The 13947-nt window shown below is 37.7% G+C and overlaps 1 protein-coding gene across 12 annotated transcripts in view; it reads right to left on the reverse strand.

Moving 5' to 3' along the window:
- Positions 1-13947, reverse strand: part of HERC1 (HECT and RLD domain containing E3 ubiquitin protein ligase family member 1) — a 214857-nt gene that overhangs the window by 46129 nt on the left and 154781 nt on the right. For 8 of the 12 annotated variants that reach the window (XM_029239001.1, XM_029239011.1, XM_029239006.1 and 5 more), the window contains 11 exons: positions 12778-12998; positions 11547-11815; positions 10729-10781; positions 9838-10038; positions 8944-9118; positions 5331-5601; positions 4978-5191; positions 3597-3856; positions 2707-2834; positions 1644-1771; positions 611-811 (listed from right to left, as the gene is read on the reverse strand). In XM_029239001.1, the coding sequence (XP_029094834.1) occupies positions 611-811; positions 1644-1771; positions 2707-2834; positions 3597-3856; positions 4978-5191; positions 5331-5601; positions 8944-9118; positions 9838-10038; positions 10729-10781; positions 11547-11815; positions 12778-12998 (2121 nt within the window). The remainder of the gene's footprint in view (positions 1-610; positions 812-1643; positions 1772-2706; positions 2835-3596; positions 3857-4977; positions 5192-5330; positions 5602-8943; positions 9119-9837; positions 10039-10728; positions 10782-11546; positions 11816-12777; positions 12999-13947) is intronic. The other 4 variants (XM_029239008.1, XM_029239012.1, XM_029239004.1 and 1 more) reach the window with 3 other exon arrangements.

Here is a 13947-nt window from a genome sequence, read left to right on the forward strand (position 1 = left end):
TTCATGCTGAGAGAGAAGAGAAGAGAGGGCAAGCTTTCCTCTCAGACATCTGAGAAGCAAGCGTGCTGTCCTCCAGGCCTCGAAACTGCATGGCTGTGGCTGGGATCTTCCAGATATCCTACTCCCCGAAAACATATAATAAAAACTATCTAGTAAGATGACTAGCCATCCAAAAGGAAGATAGTGAGAAAATAAGTAAAAGTAGGCTTCCTGCTATGACTTCTTAAATCAGGAACTTCCCTCCCCTTCTCCTCTTCCCCCCATTTCCTTAATTTTACTCATTTGTTAACAATTTCATCTCCATCAATGATTATTATCTTTTTTCCTCTTAGACACTCTTAACTTTCTAGAGAGACCTAGAGCCCACTAGAAGTGTTCAGACACTTGCACAAAGGATAAATGACTAATTTAGATCTTATTTTGGCAGTGATGTGTGGTAGGGGTTGACAAAGAAATATCTTTCAGCTTAGTAACTAACTAAAATGAAATACCAACTGAACAATTTAGAAAACAAAACCAAAAGTAATATTTACTCTGCATATGCCAAAAAAGTAAATCTATTTGACTGGGGGGAACACTTTCTCAACCAGACACAATTCCAGTCACTTACCATCCTTTCGATAGCAATGCTCCAATTCTCGACGGTGCATGGTGGATACATCAACAACTTCAATCAGTCCTAGAGATCCATCCATCCGTCCCACCAACAATAATTCTGGAGATTCTCCTGACCAGGCTAAGGATGGACCCTCTTCTGGCCAAGCCAGGGCAGATACCCAGTGAGGCTGAATATCTACTAACCCTTTTCCTCCTAAAGAGGGAGAAAATGTTAACTAGTTGTCACTTAATTCTTAAAAACAATAACAAGAAAAAAAATACGTACTATTTAATTTAATACACTCAAAGCAGTCCCCAATTTCATAATAGCCTACTAATGAATAAGACTGCAAGGCAAGATCCTGCATTTACATACTACATATGATTATCAAATTCATAGCTCTTCTGTAACTATTAATATGACAAAAATGATAGCTTTATAGGAGAAAGAATAAAGGAAAATAATCAACATACAAATGTCAAACACTTAAGTCCTTTCCTAATAATTACTGAAAACCAAATTAATATACAAAATTTACCTATAGTTAAGGCTAGCTGTTCCTTCAAATGTACGAAATAGAACAGCTATTACCCAAACATGCAAAAGCAAACAAAAATGCTGGTAAGCCCAAGATTACAATAATAATTTTTACTTTCCAGAGAGGTTACGAAAAATTAACAAGAGTTTGTCCCTGTGAAACAGATAACATTAATAGAAATATTTCAGGTGATTCAAAAGAATACATAGCTAAAAATGCAGTGATTGCTACTTCTCCTCAAATCCTACCCTGAATGCTGAGTGGTCCATAGAAAGAATTTTTAGTTTACAACTACCAGGTTAATTGAAACTCCTAGAAGGAAAAGTCAGGAAATGAACACTTTCTCTTTAATTTAAACCATACTATGCATAGATTTTCACAGTTGATGAATAGATTGTGAGATTCAAGGTGAAGGGAAGCCAATGTTTGGACTTAGGAGGCTAAGAGAAAGGCTTTTTTTTTTTAAAAGTAGCTTCAGTAGTTTACTAGTATTTATGTGACTCTTACCATTAACTTGCCAGATATTCACCATCTTTTCCAAAGCTCCAGCTAGATATTTGCCACTGATACTCCAGGAAACAGGTGAGAAACTTGGATCACTAGGTGATCCCAGGCTTTCCTCAGCATCACCTTCCCTAGAATGTAACAGATATGTATGGAATTCTAATCCCCATCATCACAAAGTAAACTAAATCCTAAACCTTAAAATAAGGGTTTTATATAGACTATAGTACATAAAGGCAGATCAAAAGCTTTTACATTTCAAAAGCCTGGCTAGCAGTATTTGACAATCACATAATTGCTAGTGTTTGTCATAATGTGAAAAATGTAGAATTACAAAAAAGTAATACTTAGACAACTGATCATTTAATGTAGTACATAATTTGTCAACAAAAGTATTCTGATTCCATATGGGTTATACATATGGTTATTACTCAGAGCACACTGACTCTTGTTTGCCTAATAGCTAGGGAAGTTTTATAGCTAGCTATAAAAGATGCTACACTGTGCTACAAAAAAAATATCATTACCCTAATTCCTAAATAATCCTTGAAGAATGATGGAAAATTAGCCTACTGTTTTATAGAATTGAACATTTATAATGCTGGCATAGTAGACCTTGATTTAATTTTGAGTAAGCTGACAAATATTGACAGTTAGTATTTTTATTTTCTAAATTACTATCTTGCAAATTAAAAAAAAAACACTGGAGACTGTTCTAAGAGAAGAAGTTGTAAAAAATTTTAGTGATAATTTGAGTACACTAACACAACCAAGATGAAGCATGTTTAGGATTGTCTTTTTTTTTTTTTTTTTTTTTTTTTTGCGGTACGTGGGCCTCTCACTGTTGTGGCCTCTCCCGTTGCGGAGCACAGGCTCCGGATGCGCAGGCTCAGCAGCCATGGCTCACGGGCCTAGCCGCTCCACGGCATGGGGGATCCTCCCGGACCGGGGCACGAACCCATGTCCCCTGCATCGGCAGGCGGACTCTCAACCACTGCGCCACCAGGGAAGCCCAGGATTGTCTTATTTTTAAATGTTACCCAAGAGAGCTAATGTCAGTACTCACAATCTGTTGAACACACAGGTCTGTTGCAGTGAATACTGCTTCTTGGTGACATTCCACACCCGGATGGTGCCATCATTGCCACTTGTAGCCAAGAGTCCTTTTTTATTACACCAAACACAAGTCATTACCTAGAAAAGATTAAAAGTCCAGCAATATTTGAGCAAGTTTTAATTCAAATGATTCTATAATTTGAAAGAGTTCTATCAAATTAAAAAAAAATCTACCATGAAATTGTAAAAGAAAAGTATCCATGTTATAAAACAACATGCATAGTCTTCATTCTTTTCTAACTGGCTTGTAAATATACACCTATTTGAAGTATAGCTTTAAAGTACTATGCCCAAACTCTTTTGAGTTATCTTAGACCTGTTCACAATCTTTACTAAACATGCTTATTTAATTAAAAAACATTTATTTAATTCAATAAAATGGAAATATTCAGCATGTTCTATAAAACTAATTACACAGACTATGAAATGATTAAATTGGTAAAATAGGGGTCAGTCTTCATTTCCTAAACTGCCCTTGTCACTGCTCAGGAGCCCAGTGGGTTAGACTAAAACAGGGAGACCAATTGCTTCTTTTCCTGCATATATAAACCCTCATCTTTTGTGAGGCTATACCTTTGGTTTTCTTCTCATCTCCCATCTGATTTTCCCATTTGTATTATATTATATCATATAGTATACAACACACACGTAGAGAAAGGAGAGTTGGTAACTACCAGACAAATAACTGATAATTTAGCTTGTGTGTGTGTGAGTATGTAAGAGAGAGACAGAAAGAGAGAGACACACACCCATGATCTGAACTTTAAGCTCTTGGAGAAGAGGAGAAACTATTTTATCTTACATAAGGTGATCGACACACTTGGGGGTCAAAATACATACTCTGTTTTGATGAGCCTCCAACTTGATAAAGGAGCATTTTCTGAGATCTCCTCCCATATCAGCGAGTGTCTGTGGAATAGTTTGGTTGTCGCGATCATGTGCAGCAAGAGTGCGCACAAGCTGTTGAGCAGCCCATTGCCTATGCTGTGAGGATAGCCTGGAGGAGAGGCAGCAGGCTGCCAAGGCGTTAGCCAGCTCCAGAGGGCCTACAGCAGAAGGATCATAGGAAGGATGGGCATACAATTGGGCAGTTAAACCTGCTTAAACAAAACAATGAAATGATGCCCAGGTGAGAGCTGGTGGTGGTGAACAAACAAAAATGGGTTAAACTATCTTTTAAGAATTAGCACTTTTTCAAGCGATCATTTCACTAAGATATGCATACAAGGTATAAAGCATTTATCTCACATCAAATTCTATATTAAATCTGATTCACTGCAAATGTACATTTATATACACTAATCAATAGTCTTTACTCTAAGTATACACCGACTGAGAATGCAGCAGAAATCATTTTAAAGCCAGGGCAGAGGAAGCATGCCCTGAAGAATAAGAGTTTGGCTTTTGCTGCTCAAAAGTGATCTTAGGGATTTCCCTGGTGGCGCAGTGGTTAAGAATCTGCCTGCCAATGCACGGGATATGGGTTCGAGCCCTGGTCCGGGAAGATCCCACATGCCATGGAGCAACTAAGTCCATGCGCCACAACTACTGAGCTTGCGCTCTAGAGCCCGTGAGCCACAACTACTGAGCCCGCGAGCCACAACTACTGAAGGCCGTGCACCTAGAGCCCGTGCTCCGCAACAAGAGAAGCCACCACAATGAGAAGCCCGTGCACCGCAACGAAGAGTAGCCCCCGCGTGCAGCAACTAGAGAAAGTCTGCACAGCAAAGAAGACCCGGTCCAGCCAAAAATAAATAAATGAAAAATAAATAAATTTTTAAAAAAAGTGATCTTAATAGCCAGTCAAGGGAATGCACTGATAGATCCAAAAGCCCATCTCTCTTGGCCAAATGGTCCTGATGAAGAGAAGGGTAAGTACTGTGTTTAAGTAGTCCCTTCAAATTGTATCATCTTAAGACAAAGAAAAAAATAGCACTACTTTATATAAATTATATTCAGGAAGCCTACCAGGATTATTATCTATGGTGACCCAAACCATAATCTAATAAAATAATCTAATCAAACCAAGACTTATTTGGTACATTTTCTAATATTTGTTTCCAGGCACAATGAAAAAGTATCCACGCACTTTTCTTATGATCTAACTTAATAAGTATACATGATGTTATGTAATTCATCACATACAACAATGCAAAAACATATTTTTAAAAACATATCAAATTGATTAAAAGACTGTATATTTAAATCGTATGAAACTTACCTTTCTTTTCAACTTCTGACTTATCATAATTAGGTCTCAGTTTGGCCCCTTTGTCTGCTAGTAATGCCACAAGGGCCTGAGTTACAACAAAATTTGGGGAGGTTACAAGCTTATTCTCTTCAGCAATTCCTCGGAGAAAGCTAGGTAGAAACTTTCGCTGAATTGGATCATCGACCGTGGTAAGATTTACCCCTGTTGCAGCAGAAATCAAGTTCTGAAGAGGCAATCACAACAAATAGGTTTAATTTTTACATATAATTTTGGAACAAAAAGAAGATTTTATCTCAGAAGGTTCTTTAAGAATTGGCTGGAAATAAGCATTGCAATAAGAAAAGCACTGAAAACTATCCTACCTGTGTACACAACTGCACCAGGAGTTTTGCAGCACTAGGAGTGTTTGATGCTAGACATCCCACTGCTGTGCTCAGATAGGCCAGGCAAGAAATGGGCTTGCTGGCCTTGCTGTGCCCACCTCGTGAGCGTTCTGAAGTGCTTGCCATGGCGGAAGGGCTGGTGGAGAGGCCAGCTCTCCCTGCTGCAGCCAAGCACATTAATCGAACCAACGTTCGGATATCTGTAAGTCCCAGAGATTCAAGACCAGCAGCCAGGCTACAACTGGAACCACTGCCAGGAAAGGAAAACACTTTAGATGCATAAAGAAAATAAATTTAAGGGACCATATGGAGCCCCACATATCATCCATAGCACCAACAACCAAAATAAAAGGCAAGCTGCACTATCACCAGTCATACAAGTCCTTAGAGATGTCCAAAAATATTATGTAAGCTGGAAACTGCTTTGAAACTTTTTTATTTTAATAAATATTGACATACTTAAGTATACCTGAATTACCAAAGTATAACTTACAGAAATGTTTACAAATCATGAATTTTCACAAACTGAACAAACCTATGTAACCACCTTCCAGATCAAGAAACAACATTACCAATACCCCAGAAGACTGCTTGGGCCCTTCTCAGTCTCTAGGCCTTCAAAAGTAACCACTATTCCAACTTTTTAAGGCCATAAACCAGTTTTGCCTGTTTCTGAACTTCATATAAATAGAATAATAAAGTATGTATTCTCTTCTGTCTGGCTGCTTTTACTCAGCATTATGCTTGTAAGATTCATCCACGTTGTTGCATTACAGCAGCAGTTATTCATTTTCATTGACACAGAGGCATACTGTGGAGATGTTCGGGTTCAGTTCCAGACCATCACAATAAAATGAATATTGCAATAAAGAAAGTCACACAAATATTTTTGGTTTCCCAGTGCATATAAAAGTCATGTTTACACTATACTGTAGTCTGTTAAGTGTGCAACAGCACTAAGCCTAAAAGAACAATGTACAGGGACTTCCCTGGTGGTGCAGTGGTTAAGAATCCACCTGCCAATGCAGGGGACACCGATTTGAGCCCTGGTCCGGGAAGATCCCACAAGCCGTGGAGCAACTAAGCTCCTGTGCCACAACTACTGAGCCTGCGCTCTAGAGCCCGCGAGCCACAGCTACTGAGCCTGTGTGCCACAACTACTGAAGCTCGCGAGCCTATAGTCCGTGCTCCGCAACGAGAAGCCACCGCAAGGAGAAGCTTGCGCACCGCAACGAAGAGTAGCCCCCGCTCGTTGCAACTAGAGAAAGCCCGCACGCAGCCAACGAAGACCAAACGCAGCCAAAAATAAATAAACTTATTTTTTAAAAAAGAACAATGTACATACCTTAATTTAAAAATAATGTTAACCATCATCTGAGCCGTCAGAAATCTTTTTGTAATAGTAACATCAAAGATCACTGATCACAGATCACCATGACAAATAATAATGGAAAAGCTTGAAATATTGCAAGAATTACTAAAATGCGACATAGAGACATGAAGTGAGCAAATGTTGTTGGAAAAATGGTGCCAATAGACTTGCTCAACACAGGGTTGCCACAAACCTTCAATTTGTAAAAAAAAAAATGTAATATCTGCGAAGCACAATAAAAAAAGATATGCCCGTATAAATGAAATTAAGCACAATTCATTTATCCATACAGATGAGAGCATGGGGCTATTATGAATAGTACTGCTATAAATGTTCTTGCTTATGTCTTTGGGTGCACATATGTAAGCATTTCTGTTGGATATATACCCAGAAGTGTTTTTCTGAGTCACAGAGTATGCTAATATTCACCTTTAGTTGGTACTATCAAAGAGTCTTCCAAAGTAACTGTCTCAATTTATTTTCTCACCAACAGTGTATGAGAGTTCTAAGTGTTCCACACCATCATGATCACTTTTCCCCCCCAGTCTTTTAAATTTTAGCCATTCTGATGGGTGTGTAGTAGTATCTCATGGGGTTTTCATTTTCATTTCTCTGAAGACTAATGTGACTGAACATCTCATTGTTCATATTTATTGACCATTTTGAGAGCCTCTTTTGTCATTATGTCCATTTTTCTTTTGGGTTGTCTGTCTTTCTCTTACTGGTTTATAAGAATTCTTTACATATTTTGTTGGTTATATGCATTGCTAAGATCATCTCCCATTCAGTGTTTTTTTTTTTCCTTTAACTTTTTTGCCTTTTTACTTCCTAAATGACTTGCTAAACAGAAGTTCTTTTTTAATGTAGTCCAATTTATCAATTGTTTTCCTTAAAGTGAATGTCTTTTGTGACTTGCTTAAGAAATCTCTGGTTGTTCCAATATCAAGAATAAAATCTTCCTCTGTTATCTTATAGAAACTTTATTGATTTACATTTCACATTTAGACCTAAGAGCCACTTGGAAATATTTGCTTTATATAGTTTGAGGTTGGGGCCAAGACTCACTTTTTTTCCTTAAGTGAATAAACCATCTGACCTAGCCCAAGTTACGGAAAAGACCATCCTTTCCTCACTGCTCTGTAATGTAAGCACTGTCATAAATCAAATGTTTATCTACACGTGTGAGTCAGTTTCTGAACTTCATTTTCCACAGTCCGAACTGTCTAGTCTTGAGCCAACCCCATACAGTCTCATCTAAGTATTTTTTTAAATATCCATTTTTTAAAATTTGTTTATTTATTTTTGGCTGTGTTGGGTCTTCATTGTGGCGCTCAGGCTTTCTCTAGTTGCGGCGAGCGGGGGCTACTCTTCGTTGTGGTGCACGGGCTTCTCATTGCGGTGGTTTCTTGTGTTGTGGAGCATGGGCTCTAGGTGCGCGGGCTTCAGTAGCTGTGGCTTGCGGGCTCTAGAGCGCAGGCTCAGTAGTTGTGGTTCATGGGCTCTAGAGCACAGGCTCAGTAGTTGTGGTTCACGGGCTCTAGAGCGCAGGCTCAGTAGTTGTGGCGCACGGGCTTAGTTGCTCCACAGCATGTGGGAATCTTCCCGGACCAGGGCTCGAACCCATGTCCCCTGCATTGGCAGGCGGATTCTTAACCACTGTGCCACCAGGGAAGTCCTCATCTAAACTTTGAGTTCTTCTTTCAGGGTCCTTCTTTCTTCATGATTTACTGTTAAATACCCCTACTTAATCATTTCCTAAATGGATGTCTTTTAGGTATTCTTGGCACTCTTCCCTTTTTTAACATTATGCTCCACAGTATGAGCATAGCAAGAGTCTCCACGATGGAATATACAGGCTGACTTAGCTACACAGTTGGTAAACTCTGCAAAAAACTCACTCGACCTTTTAGTTTTACCCTACACCGAATGGATCAACAGCCTTGGTTTCCCATTTCAGATAATAAAATAAAATTTTCAGTTTACTCAGTTACTATAATGGCAATATTTTCTACCTAAAAAGAGCTAAGCATTAACTGAATGACTGACTGACTGACTGAATTAATGAATGAATGAATAATAATGATGACTATGTCTAACTTCTTTCATTCAACAGTAGCTATTCAAGTTTCTAAAACGTCTATCCTCCCAAACAATACCAGACTCCTGTCTAATACATACTAGGAGCTAACTTAACATCTTTTGACACAAAATAACACTTACCTGACTGAGAGAAGAGACAGAGCTCTCATGACCATGGTTCTGGCCAGAAGAACCTGAGCAGCAGCAGTCACTCTCCTTAAAGCCACCACCCGGTCATGAGGGTTTGCTAAGGCAGCTGCCTGTTCACCTAATGTTATTCTCCCGGAGGAACTCTTTTCTACAGAGCCATGGCAACCTGAAAAAAATAACATTTTTCTTAGTTTATAAGAAGGTAAGAAAAAAAATAGCCGGACTACTGAAAAAATTTTCCATTCTACCTAGGTTCTAGGCTACCAGGAAATAAAGCAAATCAATGTGTTTTGCTCATCTGGAACTTTGTTATACAGAAAATTGCTTGGGAGAAATGGACATTTCTAAGTCAATAATCTATTATAGGAAAAACATGATTCTTAAATATTTTGGTTTTATTTATTTTTGCTCATGTATCACTTCTACTGACATTAACAAATACAGGAAAGATATAGTTTTTAAAATATGCTTTGAGTACACATAAAGGGCTGAGTCACCAGTACTGCGCCAATTCTTTATTTAGTATTCCATACAGCAAAAAGTTACCATACCCTCGCACCGAGATTAAAAAATACTGCAAAATGGTTTTTATTCATTTCCAGGTTTCTCTTAACACAAAGTTTAAAACAAACAAAAAACCCCCTACATTTTATAAATTTTCTTTTTATCACTTCAATATTTTAGAAAAAGAAAATATCAGAAACTTAATATTATACTAGACCTTCAAAACATTAGAATAACTGGCTAAAGATACTTGATGGGATAGGAAACGTTGAACCCTTATTATTATTAACCTTTACCTTATTATTATTATTATTTACTTTTCTAAGAAGCAAATTAATATAGACTCTATAAAATCCATGCCAATCAGCATTTCAAGTTTACCTATTTGCATCAGAGTCTCTTCCATACTGTTGGTCGCTGTTACCATTGCTACTGATGCTCCCAACGGATCACTGTCAGGGAACTGGACTGGTTCTGGTACAATGCGGCGGTCGTTTAAACCAAGTGGTCCAGCGAGTAATTCAAACTCTTCTTCACCCGTTAGCTTTTCCTCTTCATCAACATCCAACATGTCCCAGTCTTCTGGAATTTAAATAAAGAAGTGTATGGTATGTGAATATAAACATGAAATAACTCTGCTGGCAATGGTTATTGTGAGATATGTCTAAAATGCAGATGGACTGAAAGCCGAGCGCCTACAAAATGAACTACGGCACCATCTCCTGGTGACCCAACCAAACTGCACTCCTGAGTTATAGTGAGACTAAGGGAAAGGGAGGCAGAGCAGTCAAATCCATTTAAACCAAAAGCACATGTTACAGTTGGTAATGGAGGTTTCAACTAATAAAAAATATTGTTATGGGGCCAACAAAAAGTTCTTGACCCTGTCCACAATCATTAGGAAATGAGTTACTTCAAATAAATGAATGCTCCAGATAAACTGATGCTCACTTCAATTTTTTATCTTTTACTTTCCTCAATTAGGATGGAAATTCAAAATGTACTACATACTTTCCCTACTTTGAAAAAATATGTATGCCACCTGAAATTAACATTCTGTGGCAAAGCTAGTATTAGGACCCAGGTCTTTTTCCTTTGACTTTTAAAACGAGGGCTGTTGCTACCAAACTATCTTGAACTTTTGGGGGGAAGTTTAAGTTAACATGTACATAAATACAAACAAACACACGAAGGTAAGTTTTAGTAACAGATGTTAAGCAGAAGGTACATACAAAAATACATGTGAAATAAAGAAGCTCTCACAACAACTACCTTCATACACACTGTCCTGCTTGCCAATTAGATCTGGAGCTTGTCCCTTGTACCTGCACCAAACACGAAGAACATTGTGTTTTTATATAAAACAGTTAGTGCCCCAAAGTGCAAATTATGTCATTAGGACATTTTAAAAAGTCATTAATAAAGCAACACAAAATTTAAAAAGTGTGTTTCATGTTATGGGCTAATGTAATAAAAACTATTGGTATTAAGTGTTTACAAAATCAATGACTATTTTACCAAAATACTGGGGAGGTTTCTAGGTTACCTACATAAGGCTTTTAATCAAAACCTATTCCAGAACGTCTTAAAGACTTTAATAGTTGACAATAAGGGCAAAAACCCTACTCAATAGCAAACAGTTGCTATTCAAGGGTATAAAGCAGTAATATTTTCATGGAAGCTCATTTAATCTAAACAGTCTATATTTTTCATCAAGAAAAAAGACCTTAAGATGTCAAAACTATGGTGAGAAACACCAAAGAAAAAAATTGAACATAAGCCTCCTGAAGGTTAAAGCAAGGGTCCCACTCACAACTTGACAACAAATTAAAGGTTAACACAGTCAAGCTCCGGTGAAGAACCTGAGGCCATACCAACTGTTCCCAGACTACAGGCTCCCACCTCTGGCAGGAACTTGAATTCTTCCACCTCCCTCATCCTTGTCCCCAATTCAGCAATCATAGGTCTTTATAAAGAAAAGGTTAAAGGTTACTCCTCACATAAAAAAAGCTACAATTCCCATGTCTTAATGGGAGATACTTTATGTACTTCGATCAGAGGGTATGGTTATCTATCCAATTTCAAGGTACCTTTCAGAACTTGTTGCCTTGGATTTGGTCTTCAGGGCTAAGTACTTTTCCCTGCAGCTGCCACATAGCAGGTAGTATGGATTTCCACTCCCACATTCACCACCGAACCAGCCATCCACATAGGATCCGTTGCTGCGATAGCCCTGGCGGTTTGCACTGCGCCCACAGCCTGGGTGATTTCTCTTCATGTGCTGATTGAAGCTGACAACACTGCACTCACACAGTTCACATACCACCACTTCTTCCCTGTCTTCAGATTCACAAACATGCTGCACAAAATAATTTCATATCAAATTATTAGTCAAGTTAACATAAAATTAAGAAGAGATAAACATCATTTATTATATTACATTAACAATTTTGTTTACATATGCTGGAATATTTGCAAGATGTTCATCAAGGCTATATAACAAAGTTCTTTCAAATTAAAATCCAGATCACACAGTCTGAAGGTGTTCTTTGCCCCTTCCTCACACTAGTAAGTGACAATAAAAGTAACTGACTATCCTACTAAGAAAAAAGTTATTAATAAAAATGACAATCTGCCCCATCTCAAATGATTTAAAATCCCTCCAATGAAAACTACTTTCATCTGATCATAACACGCATATCTATTTTCTGAATTTCTAAGAAGTCATTTGGATTCATTTATCTTATTAACATAATATGGTATATGCTCTTTCCTATAGAACTTATACCTGTGAACTTCTCAGTTTCCCTGCTACAAAAAGTGTAATGCTAAACAATGTAAACATACAAACCCATCATGTACCCTGCCCTTGGATGGAGGCATTTACAAGATCTAGGTGGCACTGGTTCCTAGAATGAGGCATTACAGTGATTAAATAGAACCTATAAAGAAGAAGAGCATGCATTCAGATAGCAAGGTAAGCACAGTAGCCATGTTAAACACCCAGCAGAGCTGACTGGGACCTGATGCCTATTTTGTAATCTATCTTTGATATCAGAAATCAAATTATCACAGCACGGCTCTATTCATCTAGTCTGGGGAGAGAAGCAATAAAATCGCACAGAGAAAGCAACAAGAGAGACTTTTTCTTACTAGTTTGTAGGTATCAAAGTAACCTCAAGTGTTAAAGCCCCAAACTTTAGGATGAGATGTCAGACTTTTCAGAGTGTTACAACTCTAGGAAATGCTGTTATTAGTAAGCTGTATGAACAGGAGGGCAGGAAAATAAGTCAGAGCAGCCCCCGCTGCAGTCACACACACCCAGGTAGGCCAATCCAGTACCTCTGGGATCCACATTCCCAGAATATCGTTGTCACTGGTCAGGTCTTGTCCAAACATAGCTTCCATCGCTTCATCATCAAGATCAATTTCCAATTCCTCATCTAAATTAAAGTCATACAATGCCCCTGGGTCTTGTTGCAAAGATATTCCTTCTCTCCGACTTTGATTCCTATGGGCCTGCACAGAGCGGTATAACCCCGCTCAGAACAAAACAAGAAAGGCATTTTATTTGCATGTATAAAATAATTCTGAATATTTTGCCAGTTCTTAACTGCCATACAATGCAGGTGAGAGCCTACCTCAGCTGACTTATTGGATTCCAAACCACAGACATAAAACTTTACCTAACATATATATATATATTCCTCTTCTGTGAAATGGGGATAATAGTATTCATCCCTTGCAGAGCTGCTGACAGGTTTAAATAAGATAATCTATGTAAAATATTTCATAATGTTTGTTATATAGAAGAACACTCAATAAATATGGGTTGTTATTATCCTTTTAGTTTTTTTTTTGTCACTCGCTTTCATTAAATATTAAATACACATCCTATATGTTCTAAAACAGTCTCAGTTTTTCTGTTTCCATAAATTACTGAATCATTATTTACGTTTTAACAGTTCAAAGATTAAACTGTTTTGACAAATGACATATTCTAGATTTTAGTTTGGAAAATATATTCCCTATAATTTAAATTTCACATGCCCAGAACATAATCTTAAAAATATTTACTAAGGTAATGAAAAAATATATCTGCTTATCTGGGCCTTACCTAGTAGTGAAGCCCTAAAATTCACAAAGTACATCAGAAAAGCCAGTGCCTACTTTGGCACAGTGCTCTTTCTAGCTCCTTCTCATCAGTGATGCCTTAAACATGCATCTTCACTTCTTAAATTATAAGTATTTTGAGGGCAGAGAGAGCATTTATGAAATTTCTCAATATTTACAAGTGACCAGTATAGCCTTCTTCACCCCGAGGGAACTCAAAAATAAATCTATGAATGTATGCTGTGATTTAAATTATGTAAAATTATATAAATGCATAGAAAGTAATATGCAAATAGTTGCTCTTTTAATGTGGAGGTACTGAGTACTTAGTATCATTAGTTTACATCTTCTTTAATGTTGCTTTTACATTTACTTTAA

This window comes from Monodon monoceros, unplaced genomic scaffold, assembly GCF_005190385.1.
Source record: "Monodon monoceros isolate NGI ecotype Baffin Bay Population unplaced genomic scaffold, NGI_Narwhal_1 Super_Scaffold_21, whole genome shotgun sequence".
NCBI lineage: Eukaryota > Metazoa > Chordata > Mammalia > Artiodactyla > Monodontidae > Monodon > Monodon monoceros.